This window comes from Manis pentadactyla, chromosome X, assembly GCF_030020395.1.
Source record: "Manis pentadactyla isolate mManPen7 chromosome X, mManPen7.hap1, whole genome shotgun sequence".
Classification (NCBI taxonomy): Eukaryota; Metazoa; Chordata; class Mammalia; order Pholidota; family Manidae; genus Manis; species Manis pentadactyla.
In genome coordinates, this window is record NC_080038.1 from 48,758,885 (window position 1) to 48,786,081 (window position 27,197).

The window sequence follows — 27,197 nt, forward strand, 5'->3', positions numbered from 1 at the left end:
AGGGAGGGCATTCTGGAGGTCCAGTCTGGGGAAATCAGTCTGGGGGATCTGTAACTGGGACTTCAGACTGGGTTCAGCCTGGCGGCTCAAGTTGAAGATGTCAGTCCATGGGACTTATCCCAGGAAATCAGTCTGGGAGGCTTTTTCTAGAGGTTTAGGTTATATAGTTCATCCTGGCATCTCAGTGGGGACTCTCATTCAGGGAGAGGAATGAGGCAATTAGTCTCTAGATGTCTGTTTGTAGAGCTCATCTACCAAACTTTCTAGGCTGTTTGTAGAGGTCCAGGCTTGGTAGCAAAGTGCCACATCTGGTAGGGGTGGAGGGGGTTCAGTTTGGGAAGTGGACATAGCAGTGGATATAACCATCTACTCCCAACTCTTGTGGCTTCTAGGACCCCGTATTACTTTCCTGGTTTTCCTCCTACTCTAAGGGCTCTTCCTTCTAAGTCTCCTTTGCTGATTCCAACTTCCTCAGCTTTATTCTTGGCCCCCTTTTCTTCTCCATTTATACTCATGCCATTGGAAACCATGGCCAGCCTATAGCTTTGAATACTGTCTGTGTGTCAATGACATCCAGATCTCTCACCCTGGGATTCTAGACTCATCTAACTACTTAACTGGCAGCTCACTTTGAACCTGTCCAAAAGCAAACTTCTAAGCTCATCTCAGGATCCACCAGACAAAAATCTGCAAGTCATTCTTGACTCTCCCAGACCCAACACCTGTCCCACCCTAGTTCTCTCAGTGCTACTTTCAAATATAATATATCCTGAATCCAACCATTTCTTACTACTTCCACTGCTACCACCCTCATCCAAGCCAACTTTTCTATTTATTACAAAAGTCTTCTAACTGGTCTCTCGTCTTTCTCTTACGTTCCCCAAGTAATCCTGATCAAAATCTTCCCATGGTTACCCACTGCACTCAGAATAAAATCCATCTCATCTCGGCCTTCAAAATCTTGTACCTCTCTCAAACCCTGCTTCTACCATTCTATCCTCACTTGTCATGCTCAGATCACACTGGCCCTCTTGTTGGTCCAAAGATATGCAAGTTGTCACCCCCTCCCCCAAAACCCCCTTAGGAACTCTCTGCCCTTGCTATTGCCACTGCCTGGAATGTGCTCCTCCCCAATCAGCATGTGGCTTACTTCTTGTTATTCAGGTTTGACTCAAATACCTTGGATTCTGAGGCCACTCAATCTAAAATAGGTCCCCCACTGTCACATCACCTTCTTATTATCTGAATTACACATAGCACCTATTTAATATTCTCCTGTGTATTTATTATTTTTGTTTATTGTCAATCTCTGCAGCTAGAATATATGCTCCCTAAGATCAAGGACCTTGTCTGTCTTGTTCACCTCTGTATCCCCTGTGCCTAGGACAAGGCATAGCTCAGTAAGTAGCTGTTACATTAATGAAGGAATGAATGGTCTGGGGAAAGAAAGTTGGTGAGACTCTGGAGAGCATTCTCTAGGATTGTGACCCTGGGTAGAGGGTTGGTTCTCATACTGGAGAAGTCAGAATTCTAGTGGTTCAATGCATTAAGACACTGTCTGGGGAGGTGGTATCTCAGCCTAGAGATCTCAAATTTGGGAGGCAGAACATAAGAGGTCCAGTCTGGGGCACTCAGTTCTGGAGAGGTCATTCTGTGGGACCCTGATCAGACTTGGAGGTTCTTTGAGGAAGTTCATTCTGGGTAGTGGCTGATAGACATGGTGTGGAGTTCCAAATGTGTAGGGGAAAATCAGGGGCTTGATGAGGTAAGTTTCTTTCTAAGGAGCTCAGCTGTGGGGATTCAATAAAAAGGGCTTGGCCTGAGGGGGTCAGTCTGGACTCAGCCTAGTGGCTCAGTCCCTGGGGGTTTAGGCTCAGTCTTATTTTGTATTTGAGACAACTTCACATGAGGATGAGTCTAGGGGTCACCTTGGGGTTTTGGCCTAGGAAACAGAGGCTCCCTTTTGGCTCCCTTTAGGGGATCATTCTGGGCATGCCCCTTAAACTCTGGGTTCCAGTTGAGAACTTCAAACTGGGGCCCTCCTATTCAGGAAGTTCTGTCTGGAAACTCAGGGAGAGCTCTCAGCCTGGATGTTCATGCTGGGGTCTCACTCCAGAGCTTCAGTGTGGGCCTCTCAGTTTGGAGACCCTGTTCTGGGATCTCAATTATGTGGCAATGGCAGGCTGACCCTGTGAGTTAAGTCTTGGTAGTATGGGGATGTGGGGTAAGCAGGGAAGGGCCCAGGTGTGTGTACTCACTTTGGGCATCCTTGCTGTCTGGGGAGCCAAGGGGCAGCTTTAAGAGATAGTCCTTGAGAAGCAGCTCATAGCGGGGGATGCGCTGCACAGGTTCCAGCATGTGGTGCTGCAATGTCAGGTTGCCACAGGCTTCCTCCTTCTGTGACAGGCAGAAGCAGAGGGACTCAGGTCTGGTCACGACTGCCACTGGGTCCCTGCAGACCTCTCTTCCCCAGTCTGCCCCATCCAGCTTCACCATTTACCTGCACCTCATGAATGATAACTTTGAACTGGGTGGAGCGCTCTGTCCAGGTGTTGACCAGCTCCACAGCCCGGTCAAAGTTCTTCACATACTCGCCATACATCTTGAGGAAGGGTGCTAGCTTCTGCAGGATGTCTCCAATGCGTGGATAGCGGTCCCTGGAATAGAAGCAGGGGCTGAATGGTTCTGCTGATCCTTGTCCCCCAGAACCCCACCTCCCACCCCATAGATCTCTAGTCTGCAGGAGGCTGCTCTTATCTCAGTCCTGGAAATCTACTTCTCAGCTAGCCTGCTCCTTCAGAAATACTGCTTATATTATAGGCCAATTAGGGCAACAGGCTCAGGTTGATCTGTGATCATGGCCTGGGCTGCCACCTGCCTCAACTCTGCCTTGCTCAAGTGCCAGGAATGACATGTCCTAGCATACCTGCCCTGACCTCACTGCAAGGGCCACTTCATACACTGATTATTGAGTCTGTGCCTTGCCTTGTGCTGGATGACTCTGAGGACACAAATGAGTCACACTTAGCTGAGCCCTGGGTCAGCTGAGAGGGTCACTATCTGGTAGTGGAGGCAAAGTGACCAGGCCTAGATACACTCCTCAGTCTGCTGCGGAAGACACAAGAACCAGGCCTGGTCCAGCCCTCAGAGGAAACAGGAACCAGCTTCCTGGCAGCCCTCTGTGGTCACAGTCTAGTTAGGGGAACACACTTTATCCTGTGGGTATGGGGTGTGTGGAGATGATTTTAAGCAGGAAGTGACATGGTCTGATGGTTGTTCAGTAAGACCATTAGGGCAGGTGGTATGACTCTAAAGGATGGATTTGAAGAGGAGAGCCTAGAGGCTGGGAGACTCCCTATAATTGCTGACCTTCTACCTCAGAGCTCAGCTCAGGCATTTTTTCCTCCCTGAATCCTTCTCTAACCCCCAGGCTAGGTTTAGTCCATTTGTCTGGATTCCCATAGCCTTCTACTCTCAGCTTTGTCATAACAGTTGTAAAAAATAACAAGAGCTCACATTCGTTGAGCACTTATTATATATCGGGTACTGTTCTGAGCTCTCTACATGTATCAGCTCATTTAATCCTTACAAAAACCCGACAAGGTAGGCTATTATTATTATCCTCATTTCACAGATGAGTAAACTGAACCATAGTAATTTAAGAAACTTGGTTAACATCACAAAGCTATCAAGTGGCAGAGCTGGAATTTGAACTCGGCCATTATGACTCCTAACCTCATATTCTTAAGGACTATGCTATTCTGTTGTAATTTTCTGAATCCTGTTCTGTGTTTTATATTAGATTGGGAGGGCCTAGAAGGAATAACTTGGGCCTGATTCTTTTTCAAAAAGTGTTAAGAGGAGAAGCAGGTAGGAAATGAACTCTTGTGCATATATCTGGGCCTGGGCTTGGCAGGCAAGTGGACAGGAGGGTGCGCAGGCTAGATTTGGGGGCCCTCACCATTCCTCCATACGCTTCTCTAGCTCAGGCAGCAGGAACTGTTGGTGGAAGCAATAGATGGAGCAGATGTTAGAGAAGATACCGTGGACAACATCAGCAGGGAAGGAACTGCGGTTCCGAGCTTCTTCCAGCAGCCGGGCACAGAACACCTGTGGGGCAGGGCAGGTGTGCTCAGCCCAGCTGGGCCTGGGGCTTGGCTGGGAAGGGACAGCTTGCAGGTGAGAGCAGTGTTTGTGGACAACCCTGTGGAGTTTTGGGATCAGCATTGTGACTGAGGAGAGAGGGAATGAAATCAGGTTTATATGTAGGGTTGGATTTCAGGTTATTAAGGTTAGGACCTGGAGGTAGGCATCGGAACAATGAAAAGTCAGGAGCAAGGTCAAGGTCAGAATTAGATTCAGGGTCAGAGAGAAGGTTGGAATTATATCCATCCATTTAACACGTTTTTGAGTGCCTACTGTGTCCTAGAGGCTGTGATAGTACAGTGAATAAAGCAGAGAAAAATCCATACCCTCAGGGATTCTAGTGGATTTGGGCCAGGGTTAGAATGAGGTCCAGAGTCGGGTTCACAGGGGTAAATTCAGGACCAGGTCAGAGTCGCAGTCTCTGGCGTACCCTGCCCAGAGTTAGGAATGAGGATTGGTACAAAGATCAAGCTTGGGGTCATGATCAGAATTGGCTTCAGAGACAGGATGGGGGTCAAAGTCAGAAAGGGGCCTTAACAACTCTACATTCTGGTGCAGTGGTGGGGTTGGGTTCAGGCCCTATCAGTTCCTAACTGGCACCCACCTACCAAGTCCTGGGGCCCTGGGACCCCTGAAGGGCCATTCACCTGATCCAGGAGATGTAGCCTGGAAACATAGGCCTTCTCAGTTTGCAAGAGCTCATTGGCAATGTGGAACACCTTCTGTTGTACAGTCAACTGGAAAGGAGAAGAGGCAGTGACTGATCCATCATCTTGTACCTCACCTAAGCCCCCAGAATTCTCAGAACAGCTTAAATGCTATACTTTAAGCCCCATGCTACCCTGAGATAACCTGATCTGCTATCTCTAGACCCAAAAGCCCCCAGCTTTATCCCTGACTCCCCAATGTATCATAAAGGACACCCATCAATTCTGATGACATGCACTCCCTCACTTGGCCACTCACTCATCCAGCCATGTGCTCTCTCTATTCATTCAACACAGTGTAGTGGTTAAGCATGTGGGCCAGAAAGTGAGACTTCCTGGGTTCAAATCCTAGCACTGCTATTTATTAGCTTGAGTAAGTTGTGTAACTGTTCTGTATTTAAGATTCCTCATCTATGTATACAGATGATAATAGGACCTAAGTCCATTTTTAATAGAGACAATTAAATGAATTAATATAAATAAAACATAGCAGACTACAGATCAAATTGTCTATAAATGTTAGTTATTTATTCACATATCTGGTAGTGGGCTGAATGGTTCTGCTGATCCTTGTCCTCCAGAACCCCACCTCCCACCCCATAGATCTCTAGTCTGCGGGAGGCTGCACTCAGTCCACTGTTAGCTTGCTGAGTACCTGGGGTATGAAGAAAACACGTAAGTACAAAAATGTATAAAACTCATTCCTGTTGGCCCAGTTTCCTATTCACTGGACACCTATTTGCTGAGTCCCTGACCTCAGTCCCCACCTTTTAGCAGGGTTCTGGCTGTGACCTAGCTTAAGTTCAAGGATGCCTTTTGAAGCAGCATTAGGCTTCCACTGAACACAAAGGGGTTCCTGCTGTGAAAAGCCTCCATCCTCACAGTCTCAGGTCCCTGGGGGGCTCTAACTCTTGTACCCTTCTGGAGGCCAGCTGTCAGGAAGTCTGTCTGGACATGAGAGACTTTTCATTTTACAAATAAGGAAACTGAGGCTTCTGGTGGGGGAGTGGAGACTTGCCAGTATCACATAGCTACAGAGTCCTGGGATTTTCCAATTGGAACAGGACCTTAAAGATCCCCAAACAGGATGCCTGTCTTCAAAATGGAGAAACTGAAGTCCAGCTAGTGGTTCTCTGATGAGGGTAGAACAAATTCCCTAGTTGGCATTTGGAATTGTACATGGTCATTTTGGTAGTTATAGTGATGGGGAGCAGAGTACAGGTTTGCTACTGATACTTAGTACCAGGAGACGAGGCAAGCCACATATTTAAAGTGGAAGTAGTGCCCTACATGGAGAAATATTGAGCTGGGGAAAGAACCCAGTGTAAAAGCCAGGCTCCTTGTTTCTCCACATGGTCCTGCCTCTTGGTGAACATGGTTCAGTACCTCCACAGACTCCTGACTCTCCATCGGGGGCACTGGGATTTCTCTGCCCTTCTCATCCTCCTCTTCGTCGTCTTCCTCCTCCAAGTCACTATCAACCTCCTGGGAGCCAGGCCGGTGAGGGTCAGCCAAAGCAACAGAGACACTGGCCAGGGCAGGGGGCCCAGGGCAGAGGCTGTGGCTGGGGGGCCCCTCATCACTGACGAAACAGGTCTCCTCGCTGTTGGATGGCGAGCTGATGCTGTCAATGCCGCTGTCCCGGTTGGGCACCTTCTCACCGTCCCGGGGCCCAGGAGCCAGCAGGAACAGGCAGCGGGAGGCCTCACCCTCAGGGAGCTGGGGCACTGGTGGCTGCGGGGGTGGCTGTGGCAACATGGCTGACTCTGTGGGACCTGGGCTGGGGCCAGGGGCTGGCCTATCCGAGGCGACAATCACAGGCTCTCTGAGGTGGGTGGTGGACACACATGGAGGCAGGGTATGAGCTTGACCAAGAGGCCTGTCTTACAACTGTCCTTCCTGTCCCACACCCCCACAGATCACCCAGGGACCAGACTCACCTTTCAAATTTCTCAATCAGTGAGGATACTGCTGCCGAACTGGGGCTGGCCTCCACCTTGGGGGCCAGGCCCTTGGCTACTCGGGGGTCTGCAGGCAGCGGGCGTGATGGCGGAGGGGGAATGGGCTCAGGTGGAGGGGGCAGCCGGGGCATCTGCAGGTAGCTGGGCTTCGGGGGGACTGGAGAGATGGACAGGGAAAAGAGAGAGGGGAGAGCCCAATGAATTGAGTTTGGAGGCGGCTGTCATGGCCAGGCCCCAAGCCCCTCCACAAAATCCCAGTCTGAACCTTTGCCCAAGGTAGTCACAATGCAGGCCTGAGGCAAGATACCATTATGCACACATTAGTCCCAGGCCACATCCCTCTGCCCCTACACTGTGGTGCTTCCAGTTCTTCTAACAAGCCTTCTCCTCTGCCACTGGCCGACCTTTCCCCTCCTCTGACTCCTCTCCTGGGCCATTTTCCTGCCCCTTTCTGGAACCACTTACCCTGTGGCTTTGGGCCTGGTGCCCGCTTCAGTGGTGAAGGACGCTGGCTGGGGGTTTCAGTGGGGGGACCTGGGTCTGAACGAAGCCGCTGGGGACCTTCTGGATGAGGCTCAAGGCTCTGGCCAGGGTCAAGGGACAAACTTTTAACCAGGATTCGGTTTGCCTGATGCAGCCCTGCAGAAAGGGAGAAACTGGGTATGAAGTAACAGATGTCAACCCCAAAGGGAACTGGGGAGTTGTATGTCATAGCAGGTATCTGAGGTATTGGGTTTCCCTGAGCCCTTTCCTGGCCACACTGCCTTTCTGGGAAGCCTTTACCCTAGCCATCAGATGGGATCCCAGGCCCAAGACTGTGGCTGGCTATTTTCATCAACAGACAAGAGTTCTTTGTGATTAGTACATTGATTCCTTGTATGTCAGCAGGCATTATTACTAGGGAGTTTAACCAGGCTGGGGATGGATGCAAGCACCTTACAGTTTTCGTATGTGTTTGCAGCCCTTGTTTACATAGCCACAGTGAGTACACTGAGCCTAAACCATTCTTAACCCTTTTACTTAAGGTTCTGAGAATATCTGGACTCCCTTGTCTACAATTTTATACAGCTGAGTGTGCTTGACATGACAAAATTGCATTTCATAAGCAAAAGTTTTGCTTAAAATCCTAGCTTCTCATTAAACTATACTCCCCTCCTCTACTTCCACCCCCACCCCCAGTGCCCAGAGCTCAAGACACAGGAACAGCTTTAAAATAGCAGGCACCAGATTCAGAAAAAAGGAAGGCCTTTTTGCACTGTCCCTCTTCCCTCACTGTGGGCTCCCTAAATCCACCTCTGTCTTTGGCCTGGGGAGATGATTGACACATTTGGGAGAGAAGATTAGGTGTGGGAGGTAGTGAGGGACCCCACAGGGATGACATGTCCCAGGGGAAGGGGTGTGGGAATCAGGTGGGTCTGGCTGGGCAGGGAGCTGTTGAGGGATTGATCTTAGATGATAGAGAAGTTGGAAGGGGGTGTCAGAATGGAGAAGGCAAGTCTTGGATGGTAGGCTGAGGAGCCAGGCAACTATCCTGTGGGCAGAAGGGAGCCACAGAAGGCCATCGTGTAGGGAAGGATGCAGGCAAACAGGTGTGAGGGTGAGAGAGCAAGTGGCAGTCAAGAGGTCCCAGAGCTCCTACCTGCACATGGTGTCAGTTTTGCCGTCCTCAGCCACATGGCCACTCACAATCACAGAAGGTCTGTTACCCCATGTCTCCTACATGACTTGTCATAAATGGGCCCACTCAGTCACAGAGACACATGGTATTATTTATATTGTTTCACATAATTGCAGGGCCACACAAATTCAAACACCCAGTCACATGCCATCATGTTACTGAAAGCCTGGTCACACACAGTCAAACAGACCCACAGCCACAACCTCATATTATCACACAACCTCATGTATCACATACACCAGCAAACATGGTCATTCACAGTCACAGTTATGCAGTGTGGCAAGCCTACCATTTCACACACTACCTCATACAACAATCACCCACCCACTTACCATCATCATATTGCCCACTTATATATTCCTCAAATATGGTTCCACTGAATCTCAAAGATATTTATTTATATACAGTGTCATTTATACTGAGTCTCACAGTCTCTGAGCCACAAAGTGTCATACACACCATAGTATGTTATTGTAGGTCCACACACCTGCAAATGATTCACACAGTCACAAAGACTATAGCCACATAGGGTCATTATACCATGTCAGACACAAACCTCACATAATGGCAAAACAGCACAAGTCACACACCACCATGCACCCAGAAAAACAGACATAGTCACAGACAGATGGCATAATTTACTATGTCACACCCATGAAACAAACATGTCCATGGTGTCCCTGGATTTTAGGGGCTTCAACATACACACAGCCATCCTACAGGGTCACTTCAGCACAAAGAATCTCAGGGAATTTTAGGTCTCCCATTCCTTCAGGAAAGGAATAGCCCAACTCACAGGGTTCCAGCAGCTTTCCTGGGTCCCTGAGCCCACCCTGGCCACAGTCCAGCTAGACAGGCCCCAGGGAGTCTTAGGCCTTGGTCCTTTCAGAGCCCTGAGGGGTGCCCCAGGCCCCAGGCTGAGTCCCTCTCCTCTACCCTGTTCCTTGCCTTGGGTGGAGTTTCCTCACTCCCCTTCCCAGTAGAGCAGATGGGGCCCTAGCTGGAAGGAAGGAGGTACTCCTCTAGGATCAGCTGGGCTGCTTACCCTGCCCTGCCCTCCCCCTGGGTATGGATTGAAGAGGATGAATCACCTGGAGGGAGGCACATGCAGAGACACAGTTTGGCACATATGGCCAAAGAAAGTGAGAGATACAGGGAGTAGGTGACAGGGCCAGAGATCCACCAAGCAAAGCCAGGCACCCAACAGTGCTGATACCCCTCTCAGAGACACACTAAGTTCCAGGTGCCAGGATCCCAGGTGCCCCTTTTCTGGGAGGAGCTCCACACCGCAAAGCAGGTAGGCCTCCTGGGACAAGCCCTCTGTATCTGGTCTGTGCAGGGGAGCAGGGCCACTGGCTGGCGCTTCTCTCCCTCTGCTCCACTACTTGTCCTGGAGATGGGGTGACTGTAGCACACTCCATGGCCCTGCTCTGGCCCACCCTCTGCTCCCTCCTCACCCACCTGGCCTGGGAGCCCACAGATGGGCCTTCCTCTCCTTTCTCTCTGCCTCCTTGAAGGCAGCCCTGCCAAATGGAAGGCTAAATGAAATTCACATTTTCTAGACACCCTGGATTCCCAGATGACAAGGGCAGGGACTGTCAGCCAAGTTTCTAATAAGATGAAGGCAGAGAGAGGGGCAGTGACTTGCCTGAGGTCACTCAGCAAGTCAAGGGCAGATTTTCAGCAGCCTGGTCTTGGACTAGACTCCTTTCCTAACCCTGCTCTCCAAGGGGAAGCTGGAAAAGAGGGGAATCAGGAGGGGCAGGGGTGTCCCCCAGGGCTTCAGAAAGTTGAGAGCTGCAAGTGTAGCTAGTGAGAGCAATACCAGCCAGTCTGTATAGGGCAAGCCTGCCCATAGAGAGATGACAAAAGGATTCCAGTTCAGGAGTCTAGCCCTGGCAAGGCTGCACTGAGGGAAGAATTTTCCAGATCCCTCCATCTCCTATTTCAGGGCTCCCCTTCCCTGTCTCTTTGCCTGCATTTCCCTGTGTCCTCCTCTGTTTTACCTCAGTGGCCCCTTTGGCCTCAGGTCTTGTTCCCTCCAGGAGGCTAAATGGACCTGAGCTAGAGCTCAGGCCACGCCACTTACCTGCACAAGAACCTTGTCACCCATCCCCTTACCCCATTGCCCATGGAGAAAATAGGAACTTCTCAGCTAGGCCTCCATAGCTCCTTATGATTCTGCTAAACTCTCTGGCTTCTTTCAGCTTAGTTTAGTCCCCCAAGTACTTCTAAGCCCTGCTCTGAGCCCCATAGACTCTGTGCTGGGAGATGTGAAAATCCCATCTCTGCCCTAGGGGAGGTCCAAGGGGAGGCCCTCCCCCTCCCTAGATACCATAGCCCTCCCCCTGTCCAAGCCTATCCTCACCAAGCTAGGTACTGCACTGGTATTCTCCAGCCTGTTTTTTATGGTTCGTCATCCACAACATTCTCTCTCATCCACACTCACACCCCATCTCTACCTCCACACCTGACAAGGTCCTCTGTCAGCACTGCCCCCTCCACTGCTTGGTTTACCAGAGCCCCCCGTGCCCATTAGAGCAGAAGCCACCAAAGGCTTCACCTCCCACCCCCCCACACACAAAAGGCTTAAACCACCAGATTTCATAACCGTCTATAAAAGTGTACCCAGCCATACACTGTGCACAGCCGGCAAAGACCTAGTGAGAGCCACAGAGATGTTTTCACATGTCCAAATGCAGCATGCATGGCACAGTGTGCACACATGCAACCACCACTGTCCCATCACTGAGGAGAAGCACATCCTGGGCACTCCAGCAGTGCCTGGGTGCTGCCCCAGCTCTGCTATGGAAGCCAGGGCAGGGTGTATCCTGAGGGGACAGGCCATCAGCAGGTCAGGTCTTGATTGTGACCCTCAGGGGCTCCCAATCTCAAAGCGAGGAGACTCCCATTCAGGAAAATCTAAGTTCAGCTCAGGAAAAGCAAAAGGGTCAGCCTGTCAGGACTGGGGAAGCTCAGGAGAGGGAAAGGCCAGGGACAGGGTGGCCAGATAAAATACAGGATGCCTAGTTAAATTTGAATTTCAGATAAACAATGAATAATTGCTTAGTATAAGCATGTCTCATGCATACTTACACTAAAAATTTATTATGCTATACTAAAAAAATTATTTGTTGTATATATATCTGAAATTCAAATATACTTTTTTGGGGTGAATTCCAGCATACTTAGTCAAGGAGGGCTGTTAGTGAATGAGGCAGAACAAAGCCTCCACCTGACAAACAGGGCCCCCCAGACTCCTGTCCATTTAAGCCTCAGGCAAGCTGTCCGCTCTACCCAGTTTCTCTGCGGTGGGCACCTGAATGCTCATGACAGTGACATTATTTCAGGGACACCTTGAATTTGGTCTTATTTATTAAAAAACAAAGTCAATAATTTAAAACCTGTCATACTTGACTGTTCCAAAGGGTGGAGTGACCACACTCATTTACTTAGACTGCCTGGGTTAAGGTGTTGAGGCACGTTCATTCATAGCTGGTTCAGGAATCACACAAACCCTGGTTAAATCCCAACACCTCCACTTGCTAGGTGTGTGACCCTGGGCAAGCCTCTCTACCTGACTGAGCCTGAGTTTCCTTGTCTGGAAAACAGGATAAGAATCACAGTTCCCTGATTTTAGGGAGTCCATGAGACAGAGAAGGGAAAGAGCATAGTGCCTCTGACCCACAGAGCAATGTGGGTTAAACATGAAAGTCAACAGAACCACACATCCACAGAGACATGAAACAAAGACACGCACACAGATACATAAACTGGCAGGCTGCACACTGCAACCCAACACAAAGTTATCGACATACTAAGAAACACGAGAAAACCCAGCCAGAGATGCACAAAGAATCCAGCCCTACTCTCCTTGACCAATCCTTAGATCAGGATGGAAGTCCTGCTAGAGGTGCATGGCAGAGGAAAGACAATACTCCCCTATTCTCCCATTCAAATTAAACTCAAAATATAAACCATGTGAAAGTAAAGTAAGTGTGAAGAAGTATAACTGAGTTTGGAATTTTCCCATGACAGCTTTTTGTTACTGAAATAGCAGAATCATTCCAAAAATTGTTTCTGGTTGCAGCATGCCTCTGCTTGGCAGGTGCCCTGAGCACATGCTCCAGGCTAATGGGCAGAGAAGATCTACCCTCTAGATGAGTTTGAGGACAAAGACTCCTCCAAATGCCCATTCCCACTGTATCTGGATCCTGCTTCTCTCTCACCTCTTTCTGGGAATTTCAGCTCCCAGTTTTCCCCCTCCCTGGTCAGAGCAACCCCTCTCCCTCCTCTGAGCTGTAGCCTTGGCTTAATCTCAAGACAGCTAATAGGGCCCAGACTGGACCTCAGCCATTAATTCCCTGGTGACCTGGGGAGTTGCTTCACAGCTCTGGATCCCAATTTCCCCATCTGCAAAATAGGAAGAATATATGTGTGCTCCTCATTGTGAGGAGCTGGTGAGATGATTGAGTAGGCAGAAGCTACTCAGAGTCCTGGGTTTGCAAGAAGGCCCCAGTACTCAGGCCTCCTGACCCCCAATGCATGCTTCTCCCTACAGCCCCCAGATCCATACTGAGGTAGGCCCCAGGGACAGCTGGAATTCCTGGAGGGTGGGATGGTGAAAGGGAACAGAGGAGTGGAGAAAAAAGAACAACAGCAAATAAGAAAGTGCCTTTTGGGAAGCCAGCTCCATGAGGGGAAAGGAGTCCCTCAGATTGAGAAGAAAGGGGGGATAAAGGTGTAGCTACCCCCACTTCTTCCCACTTGCCTCTTGAATGTGAGGTCCAGCCCAGCTGCCCCACTCCACTTTTGTGGCCAGACTGCACCCAGGCCTTCCTTGGCCTGACAGATGTTCTTAGAGTCCAAACACAAAGCTCTGTCAAGTGTGAGAAGTGCGGGGGAAGCTGTCTACAGCAACCCTGTGGGTAGCTAGAAAGTTCCTTCCCTGAATGTAAAGACTCTGCAGAACAAACTGAGGCACCTTCTGCAGAGTGAAGGCACTTTTGGAAAGTGGGAAACATTCCGGCAAGTAAGGAGCTTCCTAGAATGTCCCTCCCGCAAAATGGAGAAACTTTCTGTAAAATGGAGTCTCTGATAAAAAGAAGGCCCCTTCTCTAAAGGGAAGAAATGGAGGTGCCTTCTTCAAAGAAGATGGACATTCTGTAAAGTGAATAGAGTTAGCGCTATAAAGACCCTTTTGTAAAATGGATGACCTGTCTGCAAATGAAGGACTCTGACAAAATAGCAGACTTTCTGTAAAATGGAGGAACTTTTTTGTAAAGTGAGGCCCCTTCTGTAAAGTGAAGGATGTTTCTGTAAAGTGTGGACTCTTGTGTCAAGTGAGGACCTTTCTGTAATATGGGACAATGTAAGTCTAATAGGGAATGATGAGGACTGGGGTAAACTGGAGAGCATACATCACACCTAAAGCAGAGCAGTAGCTCCTCCCCTCTATCTAATTGTCACCTTGCATAAGGGGGCCCTGTAATTTTCGATCTTCCAATATTTCAAGAGACTCAGAAATCCAGACTTTTATGTGAAATCTCCTAATTTTAAAAACAGTGAGTAGGCCAAATAAAACTTGTGAGTCAAATTCAACTTGTGGGCCATCACTTTGCAATACCTTAGTTAGATGGTCCTTAAGGCCCCTTCCACCTTGGCCTTTTACCTCCTGCCTATCTGGTGTGCTCTGCCTCTTGGGCAGCAGTCTTGGAGGTCCCCTTTCCCACCCCCTGCAAGGGGCCATCTCCTTTGGGCCTGAGCAAACCCAGGGAGCCAGCTCAGGCAATACTTAACAGCAGTTCCCTGAACTAGAATCTGCCTTTTGTTCTGTCTGGTCCAGTTCATATTCTGTCCTGTGTATGACATCTAGAGAAGACAGGGATTCTAAGAACTTTCAGAAATCTCTGGAACTCAAAGGTTTTTAGTGGAGGATATAAAGTATGTGGATTCAACTGTTTGTTGAGCACCTACTCTGGGCCAGGCACTGTGTTGATGCTTTCTTGTATGGCATCCTCCTAACAACCCTGTGTGCTATTAGCTCTATTTCACAGATGAGGAAACTGAAGCACAGAGAAGCAAAATAACTTGCCTGAGGATACACAGCTAGAAGTGGTTAAGCTGGGACTAGATCCCAAGTGTGTCTGTGTTGAGAGTGACAGCACATCCTCAGTGTTTGCTGAGTTAGGAAATAATTCACATTAGGAGTGGGGAAAGGAGAAGACTTTCTAAAGGAGGTGGTTTAGGATGTCCAGAATGGGGTGTGTGTTTTCATGTATAGACGGACTGGGCAGAGTTCTCCAGGCGAGGGAAGAAAAGTGAGCAAAGTTGGGGTATCGGGAATGCAGAGAGGAAGTGTTTGAGGGCACAGTGAACAGAGTCCTGGGTTTGCAAGAAGGCTCCAGAGCAGGAAGAAGAGGCAAGAAGGGCCAAAAGATAGGCAGGCAACCCCCTCCCACAACCACCACCACTACCAAGATACAGACCCACAGAGGGTATACAGAGAAAGACAGACAGACCCAAATACACACACAAGATCTACATATGGAGACACCCCCCCCCACCACAGAAACATCTAGAAACCCCCAGGGGCTTAGAACCATGGTGACACACAACCAGGCATACAGGAATACAACTATGTATACAGACTCAAGGAGACAGACACAAACACACACACACATGTATGGATATATACAGACACATAGTTAAACATGCACACAGAATGTTTGTGTGCATTTTTTTCTGTATCGGAAAAGAACAGAAAAAAGAACATTAAGGTATAAACAAAACAGACCTGTGGGGACAAAGCACAGGCAGGCAGGCACATGAGCACATGTGTGCATGCTCACACACACACACATACACACACACACACACACACACACACACACACACACAAACCACACAGCCACATGGGAGGACAGGCAGCCCATCCGTCTTCCAGTGGCTTGAGTGCTGTGAGGGCCTGTCCACCTCTGCCCTGTGTCTCTGGACCTGAGGCTGGAAAAGGATGGGGGTGGTAGCTCCACCCCCTGGGAGTGGTTAGGGATTTCAGAGGACAGGAAGGGAAGGGAGTGGAGCTGCAGCTGGGAGCACAGGGGGCAGTAATTACCCGGTGCTGGGGCTGCCACGCTGGCCTGGGATTTCCCTCCCAGTGAGGACAAAGCCACTAGGGAAGGCCCTTCTGACCCTAATGTGTGTGACCCCAGGGACAACAACACCCACCCATCTCCCCTGTCTCCTTGCCAGAGCCCTGGTCAAAACTGAGAGTTGGCAACATGGAGAGATTATGAGGGAAAAAGACAGAGAGAGACTAGGACAAAGACAAGGAGGGAGAAGACAGGAAAAGTACCAAGACCCAGAGAACAGGACAGCTGGAGAGGGAGAAAGAAAAAGGGGGGCAAATCAGAAGAGAGACAGAGACAGTGGGGGATATGGGCACAGACAGACAAAGCGTCAGGGACAAAAAGGTCAGTCCAGGGTCCTTTGTTGAACATGGCTACAATGTGCCATGCAGAGTGCTGTGGGCTTTATCTGTGGCCTTTAATTCTTGTAACTGCGATAGGAGATGCAAATAGTAACCGCATTTTATAGATGAGAAAAAATGAGGCTCAGAGAGGTGAGGTGACTTGCCCAAGGCCACATGAACCTAGAAAGTGGTAGAGCTAGGTCTGGTGGGCTCTCACCACTGCCTGACCCTGCCAGGGACACGGGGCCCAGAGATCCCTGAAGGAATTCTCAGGAGACAGAAGGAGTAAGTGAGACCTGCAGACTAGAGCTCCTAAGAGATGCACAGTGTGAGAGACCCACACCTTCCCTGCCCCCTTCTCCACAGCCCCAAGGTGGGGGAGGGGTTGTCTACACCTGGAATGAATTAGGCAGGGAGGCCTGGCCTAGGAGGGCCAGGGAAGCTGGAGGGGGAGCAGGGAAGGTGAAGGCAGCGGCAGAAGACAGCAGCATGGGTAGTAGCTGGGCAGTGGTGGCAGAGCCTAGCAGGCTTCTGTGCTATAGTTCCTTGGGACCAGCCCTGCCATTCCTGGTTTCTACAGGCGCCTTCCCTCTGTGACTTAACCCTTTCCATGCATGGGCCATGGGGAAGTGCCAAGGAGGGCTGAAAACTGCCAGCACTGGGCAGAGCCTTCTGTTTCCTCTCTGGGTCTCAGCCACACTCCTGTGCCCTTCACCTTCCTGCCTTTACTCTGGAGCCCATATGGGCACAACTCATGCCTACAGCACACTGCCTCCTAGATACCCTGTCTTGGGCTCCTCAGAGGCAGAGCATCCTAAACCACACACTTCCCTCGGCCCAGCCCCTCGTAGCTCCTCCTTCTGCCTTCTCCATCCCAGTAATGGCACCTCCAGCCATCCAGTTCCTCAAGCCAGAGACTGAGCTTTCTCCATGACTCCTCCCTCTCCCTCAATTCACATAGGCCCCTGGACCCTAAGTCCTGCAGATTCAACTTCATAGTAGCTCTAGCATCCATATACTTTTTTCCCCACTCCAGCTTCCTAACTGGTTTCTCTCCTATTCTCAGGGCCCTCTATAAGGCATTTTCCAGCCACAACCAGTGAAAACACAGTCCCCTTCCATCCCGGCAGCCCTGTGAAGGGCTCTCCTTGCCTCCCGAGGTGAACTCCGAGCTCCTGAGCAGGAGGATGAGTAAGGCCCAGCTCACAAATGTTTCCCTACCCCCACCCTCCAGCCACAATGGCCTCTTGTCTGTTCCTCGAAAGTGTTCTCTTCCGCCTGGGGCTTTGACACATGTTGTTCCCATGGCCTGAAAGGCTTTTCCGCTTCTCCTTACCTCTGGACTCCTATTTATCCTTCGGGTCTCAACTCAAGTATCCTTTTTTCCCTGCCTGCTCCCTCTTCATATGTTCCTGCAGCATCTGTGCTTGGAATCTTTTCATGTATGTCAAGCACCTCTCACAGGGCCAAGCACATAGCAGGCCCTCAATAAACATTTGTTGAATAAAGAAACCCTTATTTCTCTTCTCTTTCACTCCCCCTTATCTACTCACCAAGTATTTATTCATGCTCTATTATATTCCAGACAAATGCAATGACCAGGTCCACATGTTACAAATGGGGAAACTAAGGCCCTGAGAACAGAAGGGAAGCCAGGATGGCATAATGAACAAATGGCAGAGCCAGGGGTGCTGGGGTTCCTTTGGCTACTGCCCTATATCCTCATCTCCAACCCTGCATGTGTTATGAGGCACCCTTTGGAGGTGGGATGCCTGCCAGGTCCAAGGAACTGGGTATTGGAGCCCAGAGAGGCTGAACTCACTGCTCCAAGGATGCCTGTTCTCTCCAGATGAGGGAAGTTAACTCTGTGGGGGTGACCAATGGCAGACTGCACTTCCTGCCCTCATTCCAGGCAGGTCCTAGCCCCACCCAGACAGCGTCTGGCCAGCTCTACATCTGCCTAAGGCATTTAGCTAACTGGCCCCCAGAAAGTCATGGCTGGTGTCTGTCTGGGGCACTATTAGCTGCCATTCATGTTTGAGGGAGCAGGTAGCCCCAGTTGGGCCCTCCTCCAGGACAGAGGTAACTGAAAGGGCCTAGGAATGGGGGTGCCAACCATCTGCATCTTTAATTTATTTACTCCTGTCTGGGGAAGTCCCTTTCCCAGCTACCCAGAGTCTTCACATATTGTTGTGTTTGTTTGGAAGGCACCAGCTAACTAGGAACCAAACTGGGCCTTTTCCTAGATACTCCCCTGGAATACCAAACTGCTACTCTCTATAAAAATCCCCAGCAGAGCCAACTAGCCCCTCCGGCTCTGAACCTCCTCTTCTCCTTTCTATGAGCAATCTCTCTCTATGGCCTCTTAGGTTGGCCTCCACAGGGAGTACACGGAGGGAGCCAGAGGAATTTATTTTATCAGTTTTATTTGCTTTTCAGTAATACTCCCTCAGTTCTTTACAATAGCCACTACCCTGGGTGTATGTGAAATGGGTTTCAGCTTTATGCAAATATGCCTTCAAAACTGCTCTTCCCCCACCCCCTCCCCAGAGGCATTTCTAAGGCCCGTGTTGGGAAGGTAATAATTGATCCACCTAAGCGAGTGAGTGTGACTCTGCTGACCTCACTATCTATGTCTTCAAGAATGAGACTCACCCCTAAAACCATGCACACTCTCCCCACGAGCCTCCATGTGGTCTGTGGTACGTGTTAGTGGTGAGAATTCACAAATACCTCTGGCCCAGACCTCTCCTCTGAATTTTCCAACCCTACATTCAAATTCCTGTTGGCTACCTCCACCTGGATGTCCCCCCAGCCTCTCAAACTCAACATGTCCTGAACACAATTCAGTATCTTCTCCCAGTCTTACTCCTTCTCTTGCATGTAGATTGCTCCACCACCACCCACCAGGTCACTGCAGTTGGTTTCAGAAAACAGCCCAGACTCATCTAGGACTTTTCCTTCTTCCACGGCATCTACATCCAAGCCACCACCAAGGCCTGTCCATGTTAGCACCTAAATATCTCAGATCTTATCCTCTTTGCCTGCCACTGCTTTAACCCAAGCTACTATTACCTCTCACTGGGATGACTGCAACCCCTGCCTGCCATCTCCCTGCCATCTCCTGAGCCACTCTCCACATGCAGCTATGGAGATCTACCAGCTGCTCTCCACATGTACCTATGGGGGTCTCTCAAACACCCACATCTAGCACATCATTCCCATAAAACCTTCAATGGTGCCACTCTGCCACCCAGATAAAGACCCTTTGCCAGCCTTACCTCTCCACTCCTCCCAGTGTCTGTTCCAATCCCCGGGATGCCCCATGTCTCAGTGCCTTTGCTCCCATAGAACTTTCTACATGAACTGCCCTCCATGTTCCTCCTAGCTCTACACACCTTGCTGACACCCTGCTAGAGCCCTTTCTTTAGACCAGGCCCTGTGCTGGGTGCTCCTGAGACATGGTTTCCTCTGCCTAGTCTCACAACTGCAACTGCTTTCTAGCTTAAATTGCCAAATGGCAGTAGTTCACGAGAGGTGGGCATAGAAAGCAAATTGAGGCAGCCAGTGTTTGTGTGTATGCAGGTGAGGAGTTGACTCAATCCCTTTAGCTTAGATCTCATGCCTCCCTTTCGGGTTGGGAGTGAGGGAGGCCCACACAGGGCCCTGCAGAAGGCCTCAGAGGGAGGCTGATGCTTTCTTCTGGCTCTAGTGATGCTGACTCACTGTTGGGACACTGCTAAACTGCCTCTCTGAGCTTTTACTGCCCAACTAAAACATGGTTCCCACTCTAGGCTATGCATCAGAATCACCTGGGTAAGTCTGAAAGTTGATTCCTGGGTTGCAATCCCAAGATTCTGGAACTCTGAGGTAGAGTCTGGGAATCATACTTTTTTTTTCAAAGTCAACAAGGGATTCTGATGTTCACCCAGTTTGGGAAATCCAGAACTGACAGTGTCCAGGGACCTTGCCAGCTCCAATTCTAACTCTTGAAGTCTCTAATGATGTCCCAGGCTCCAAATCAGAAAAAGGCAGCCCACCCTGCTGCCCACCTCATTGGCTCAGTCCTTCCACTACCCCTGAAAAGGCTCTAACATCAGCTGCAACTCTTTCAACTGAGCTAGGTGTCAAGACCCAAGCTATTCCCTACCCATCATGTAGAAGGATATTCTAGGCCTCAACTCTGAGGAATAGGGAAAGGTTCCCCCAAATCTCTATGAGCAAACCTACACCTGGGAATCCTTTACCACTCTCTCAAAGCCCTCTTTGGCATCCTACTGGGTTACATCAGTAACCCAATGAGGCCTTAGGTTTTATCAGCCTGGGAAATGAGCACAAAAAACAATTGCCCCTCCCCCTACCAAGAATTAGAGTAAAAGAGAAAGCACTTTGAAGCAATTCAATTTTCATAGGAAACTATTATTTTAAAAAGGTTCCCGCTCCCCTGCCCTTCTCCTCTCCCAGAATGGACCACTGGCCCCAAACAATGGTCATTCAGTAACGGCCTAAGCAGTCTGAGGGAGGAAGTATGCCTGGCATACAGAAATCTGAACATGTGGACTAAAACGTTTCAACCCTTTAACTGAAGCTAAGGACTCTTCTCTCCCTCAGCATCTCTGCACACACACACACCCTACAACCACCAACCCGGCCCTCTTTGGGCCAATTATAGACAAGTCCTGTGGAGAGAGAAACAAGTTACTTGTGCCTTCCCCTGGGCTGGCTGGGCAGTGGGAGAGGCGGGCCTCTCATACCCCATGCTGCTGTGAATCACATGGCCCAGTGCCCACCTTGCCAGGACCTGAGTAATTCCTCCATCTCTTCTTCAGAAGGTTTTTCTCTTTTTATTTTATTTTTTAATTTCATTTCATTCTACAGGCTTTGCAATCAGTATCTCATACACTCTTCATGGCATTCTCTAGATGAGGAAATTGAGGCTCAGAGAAGGGTAGTCAGTCGGGATCACCCAGTAAGACAGAAAGGAATGGTTGGAAGGGAGGCCAGGTCTTCCCTGACACCCTCCTTATTCTCAATCCTCATCTTGGAGTTAAAAAAAAAAGACACCCACCAATTACAGAGGCATGGCTTCATTGGGAAAAAGGGATCCTGGGAACTTTGTTGCTTTTTTGGGGGCAGGAGGGGAGAGGTTCAGGATGAGTACTGATTACTGTAATCAGTAATTTGGAAGGACTGGTGGAGTGGGAGGGCAACTCTGACTCTGGCATTGGTATTGATCAGAGGCCAGCAACCAGGGGTCTAGTGGCTTCCAGTTACTGACTCCCAGACCAAGAGTAACTGGAGGGCAGGAATTCTGTTGTCCTTCTCTCATACAATATTCCCGAGGGCCTACTATGTGTTCCCTTCATATCTGTTCAGGTATTTGTTCAACAAGGATTTCTTGAGCACCTTGTATATGCTAGGCACTGTGCTAGTTGCTAGGGATACAAAAGTGAACAAAACAGATACAATCCCCTTGCCCTCACAGAGCTCACATTCTAGTGAAGGATGAAGGGCAATAAAGAAATAAACACATACAGTAAGATAATTTCAGACTATACCAAGTCCAAGGATGGAAAAGCACAGGCAACTGTGATGGAGACTAAGTGGCCCTACCTAATGTGGTGAGGGAAGGTCTCCTGGAGGAAATGACATCTGAACTAAGACCTGAAAGATGAGGAACAAGCCAGGTGGAGAGCACAGGGAAGAGCTGCCAGGCAGAGGGAGAGCAGATACAAAGGTCCTGAGGTGGAAGTACTATATATGGCATGTTTTGGGATCTGAAGGAAGGTGTTGTAGTAAAGTGTGTGAGTAGCCTGTTCCACAGTGTCTGTCAAAGGGAGTTTGACAAGCCAGTAGGAGCAATATGCAGGGCTGGGCGTTAAAGGGTTGTTGTCGGATGGATATCTTGAGCCTACGCTGAGGGAGCCGTAAAAACTCCCAGAAGTTCCATGAGTAGCCCAAGGTCACAACAGCAGCAAGAGACACACCTTGCCTGCCCTTTATGCTTCATTACTGCTACCTGGTGCTGAGCCATGGTCTCAAAGACCTGTGGAACCTAGGATGTGAGCCTTGAGGGGCCCCAGAGGCTCAACAGCTCCATCAGTGTTGTCCACTGGAAGGCAGAGCAGACATACACTGCTCTTCTTTGGTGGCTCCTGGGCTCAGGTCCACATGGGGATGTCCCCAGATGGGGGAGGCCCTCCTGGATTTCCCAGACACTAAGGTCTGTGCAGTGTAAAAGCCTCTCCAGGCGGTGGTCTGTGGTCCCAGCCTGACCTGGAGCTGCTCCCCCTCTGCAAATCCAAGTTCAAGCATCCTGATTTCTCTTCATAAACAACCTTGTAGCCCTTCACCTCTCCAGCTCTACTACAACTGGCTTCTGCCCCACACCCCACCTTTCTGCTGTTTCCCTACCTACCAGCCCCTCCAGCCCTTCCCTCCAGCTTGACCTCTTCAAGGCCCACCTCTTCCACCTCTTTCTCATCAGCATCTTCTACTTCTCCTCCTTCCCTTGTCCTCCTGCCACACACACCTGGCAAAACCCCAACCTTGTATCAAATCACCATCCCTCTACCCCCCACCCCATTCATACTCTAGAGCTGCTGAACAGTACACAAGAAAATCACATAAGCAGAAGGCTTGGCATTACTTTCATGGTCTCCAACCTCTGTTTGCGGAAGCAGAACGACCACAGATTTTGGACTCAAATAGATCTGGTTTGGCTCCATACTAGCTGTGTGACCTGGGGCAAATTACTTAACTTCTCTGAGCCTCAATTTCCTTCCCTACAAAATAGGGCTAATGATGCTACTTCACAGGAGGTTCTTGAATATGAAATGAGAACTCATGTAAAGCATACAGTCCAGTGCCTGGCACAATGTAGGCACCTGGCAAAGGAGAGACACCTTCTTCTCTCCTATTCCCCAGATAAACCCCATTCCCCCAACCAAATTCCCCTACTGCTTTGCAATTGTGCTCCTTTTTTGTGGAGTGCTCCCTCTCCCATTAGCCTCAGAGAAGGAGGTTCGCGGAGTTGAGGGGGCAGAGGGGACAGAGAGAGGAGGGGGAGACAGAAGTTGAAATGACTAGATGGATGGTGGAGGTGCGAGGGAAGGGGGTGGGGGTTGAAAAAACTCAAAGGGCCAGGGTGAGCAGGCCAGTCCCGAGGTGGGGCTTACAGGGCCCGAGAACAAGAACCCACTCGCAGGACCAGGCCCCGAGGCCCGAGCTCCCAAGCCCTCTCGATCACTCACCAGGCCGGGGCTGCGAGCCATCCAGGTGGTAGGAGAAGCGCAGGGTCCGGTGGTGCTGTGGACTGGGGCCACAAGGCAAGAACCGGGAGCCAGGAGCAGCGCTCAGGCTGGCGTCCGAGGGTCCGGCAAAATGGGGATCCAGGGGGCCGCCGAGAGCTGAGCCTGAGCCCCTGGGGACTGGCAGTCCGGGCTCTGAGGCTCCAGGGTCCCAGTCTGCACAGGCCGGTGGAGCGGCGCCAGGGGGGCTCTCAGTCGGGTGTTCGGGCTCGGAAGACCCGGCGCCCCCCGGAGCTCGGTGGCCATGCATGGTCCCGGCCTGGGCGCGGGGCCCGGGCTCCCCGCTTGGCTCCAGCTCCTGGGGCGGAGGCGCGGGCGGAGGAGGCCGGCGCCCGGCGGAGCAGCGGCCTCAGGCTCGGGGGCGGGGCTGCGGGCTCAGCCCCACTGCGGAGACTCGAGTCCCCGGCCCGGGCCCGGGCCAGCAGCCGTGCCAGCAGTGGCAGTACCAGCAGCAGCCGCGGCCACCGCCGCTGCTGTGCCAGGCATCGCCAGCCCCGGCCCCGCGCGGGGAGTGGGCACGGCAGGGCCGGAGGCCCGCTGGGGAGCGCTGTCTATGCGGCAGCGGCTGGGTGAAGGTCGGAGGGCTGCGCTGGGCGCGGGCTCTCCAGTAAACAGCAAGCTACTTCCCGTGGATCCGGGGCGAGAGGTCGGTATGTTTGAAGCGCGGGGTCTCTTTCTCCCCTAATGGGAATCGGTCTGGGCTCTCCGGGCTGGTCGAAAAGGGTTCTTCCTCCCGCCGCAGCGGAGGCTGTGGTGCGGAGGGGAGAGGAGGGGAGGATAGGGGAGGGGAGGGGAGGGAGAAAGGAGAAGGACGGTGGTGGCGGACGGCGCGCGAGTGCGCGGCGCGCTTAGGTTGCGGGGCTCGCCCTCGGTCAATCCCTCCGGGCGAAGCTTCAGCTGCAGGGGCAGAAGAACAGCCTGGACCCTGCTCCACCGGCCTCCCCAGCCTTGGCCTGGGTCACCGCAGAGGCGGGCGGGAAGGAGCCCGGGGAGGGGGTTGGGGAGGCGGGAGCCGTCGCTGAGGCAGTCTCAGACCCGGCGGCGGCGTTGGGACCCAGTTGCCCGGGCCCCGCCCCCTCGCCCGGGATTTGCGCTTGGCCACGCCCCCTCATCCGGGCCCGCCTCAGTTCTCCCTGAGACCGCCCTAAAGGCCCTACTTCTTCCCCTTAAAATTTCACCCTCATCCTGCCTTCCCCTTCATTCCATGGTTCCACACAGGCAAGTCTCTGGACTCATCCTCCCAAATCTGCCTTTCTGTCACGTCCAAGATCTTTTTCTTGTTCTTCAATCTTTCTTTTTTCCAGAAGCCTTTCCACTTGTTCCAGAGTTTCCCTAAGGACTTGGCTCATAGAGGATTTATCTTTGATATTCTTGACTCTGTTCAGACCAGACCTTATGGTCCTTCACTTCATCACTCTCTTGCCAATAACTTCAGTTCCCACGACTGTTACATCTGCCTGACATTCCAACCTTGGATCAGTCCACCTGTTTGCCTTTTCCATACCTGTGACCAGGTGGCTAAACGCTGCTGGAGAAAACTATTCAACCCCACGTATTTGTGTAACTATAAACTCAAGGTCCCCAGCTTCTACCATGCCCTTGCTGCTGACCCACAACTCTGTCCCTGGGCAGCTCTCTCCCATGCTCCACAGCAGCCATACCAAACCTCCCTTCTCTTCCAATTCCCAACTTCTCCATCTGACCCCTCACCTTCAGCAGATGACCCTACCTCCAACTTCACAGAGTCAAAGAAGTCACCAAAAACGAAGATCTTGATTTCTTGCCACTAACCCTGAGTTGGTTCCTTGTTCCTTCCCATTAGCATCTAAACATATTCTGGTCTCTTCCATCTAAAAACAATTACCAAAAAGTCTCCCTCTCCAACCACCTCCCTCTCTCCTCTTCTCTATGAACTGCTCAAAAGAGTCACCTACGTGCAACTGTCTTAATTCTCCCATTTCCCACATATCTTTCAACCCGCTCCAGTCTGCCTCCACTACTTGTCTGATACTGCTCTCTCATCAAGGTCTGCCATGGACTGTGTGACAAAATCCAATAGAATCTTTTAAGAAGTTTTCCTACTTGACTTTGTCGTAGCATTTGGCATTGGTGACCACACCCTCCTTCTGAAACTACTTCCAGGACACCACATTCTCATTTTTCCCCTAGTGTCTTGGTCACTCATCTTTACTTTTCAGGCTTCTCTTTGCCCAACACTTAAATGTTGGTGCTCTTTTAGGGCTTTGGCCTGTGCTCTCGTCTTCTCTCCCATGGCTTCAATTATCATCTCTTTGCTGACAACTCCCAAATTGATACTTCACATCCAAACATTTCTCTTGACCCCTGCATCCAACTAGCTACTAAAACAGCTCTACCTGAATACTTCAGACACACCTAAAATCTCAGCTTCTCCCTACCTCAAGGCATCCTCCTTTCAGCCTATTTGTCCTTCTTTGCACCTTACCTTCGTGAATGACCCCAAAGCAAAAATCTGAGCTACCCCTGACTCCAACCCCATGCCATCACCAAGTCCTGTCATTTTTACCTCCCCAATTTATTTGTTCTCTCTTCATTTCTGCTGCCACTACCCTAGTCCAGACCAGCACCATTTCTAACCTGTAATATTGTCACAGCCTCCCTGTTTCAGTCTTGCTCCCTGGAATCTATTGTTTATGCTGTGAGAAGTGTGATTTCTTGAAAAGGTAAATCAAGTCTCTTATCACTCTCATGTCTGGAACCCTTCAGTGAGTCCCTACTGGCTCAGAAGGAAATGTGCCTTCTTCAACAGGGAAGGTTAAGCTAGGCCCTTCATGATTTGGCCCCTGCCAGCCTTTCTGGACCCCATGTTTGAGTTAAAGCTGAAATTCTTACCTAGACCCTTCCTTAGCCTCTCTAGCTTCTGAGTATTTGCATATGCTGCTGCCTCTGTGTGAAACTCTTATTTCCCAATTCTGCTTCATTTTTTCTTCAGATCTTTGCTCATTTGATGAATGTCTTTTGAGTACACACTAATGGCCCAGGTACCATGTGAGGCACCAGTCATGCAGTAGTGAAGCAGACAGACACGAATAAGACCATGAAGGTCTGGTGCCAGAGAGGATGTGACATAAACAAACATAATTACAACACATTGACACACAAGATTACAAATTTGATAAGGCTACAAAGAGACAGATGAGGGTGACAGGAAGGAGAATAATGGGTAGGGGAAATTTAGCCTGAGGGGGTCAGACAAGGCCTGATATTTAAGTTGAGATGCTAAGGAGTGGAAGTTGGCAGATGAGTGGAGGCAAAAGTATTCCAGGAAGATGGCACAGCAAGTGGGAAGGGTCTGAGAAGAAAGAGAAATGGAGTATTTAAGAACTGCAGGAAGGCCAGTGTGGCTAGAACATAGGGAGCTGAAGGCAAGATGGGAGAGAAATGAGGTTGAAGAAGTAGGCAGGAGCTTTAGAGGCCTTTATGTAGAGCTTTACAGGCCATGGTAAGAATCGCTCTTAGTCTATGAGCAATGGAAAGGTGTTCAAACAGTGCTTTTAAATGTGGGTCAAACTACAGAAGGTACTGAAATCAATTTGAGAAAAGAACAGAAAGTATCAGAATGTATCATAGGATCCTGAAAGAAGGGTATGTTCCATGAAACTTTTGTTTCAGTTTTATCACATATGTACTGCATCAAGATGAAATAGTGTCCCTTTTTGTAGATACTTCACATGGCCCAAATACTGAAATACACTACATTGAAAGGTTTTAAATTTGGGATTGACATGGCATAGTTAATGTTTAAAAAGGATTACTTTGCCTGCTGTGGATTGGATTGAAAGTTGGCTAGATTATGAGCCTACTGCAGTCAGAGATAATGGTGAGTGGACTAAGATGGTAGTGGTGGAGATGAAGAAAGGTAGACAGATTATAGAGATATTTAGA

At 50.2% G+C, this 27,197-nt stretch overlaps 1 protein-coding gene across 1 annotated transcript in view; it reads right to left on the minus strand.

The window, feature by feature from the left end:
- FGD1 (FYVE, RhoGEF and PH domain containing 1) overlaps positions 1-23,533 on the minus strand; it is a 36,510-nt gene extending 12,977 nt beyond the window's left edge. The window contains exons 1-8 of the mRNA XM_036930864.2: positions 23,217-23,533; positions 7,280-7,453; positions 6,794-6,971; positions 6,240-6,678; positions 4,794-4,883; positions 3,962-4,110; positions 2,501-2,657; positions 2,259-2,397 (exon numbers count right to left, since the gene is read on the minus strand). Coding sequence (XP_036786759.1) covers positions 2,259-2,397; positions 2,501-2,657; positions 3,962-4,110; positions 4,794-4,883; positions 6,240-6,678; positions 6,794-6,971; positions 7,280-7,453; positions 23,217-23,523 — 1,633 coding nt within the window. The 5' untranslated portion in view covers positions 23,524-23,533. The remainder of the gene's footprint in view (positions 1-2,258; positions 2,398-2,500; positions 2,658-3,961; positions 4,111-4,793; positions 4,884-6,239; positions 6,679-6,793; positions 6,972-7,279; positions 7,454-23,216) is intronic.
- Between the last annotated feature and the right edge of the window lie 3,664 nt (positions 23,534-27,197).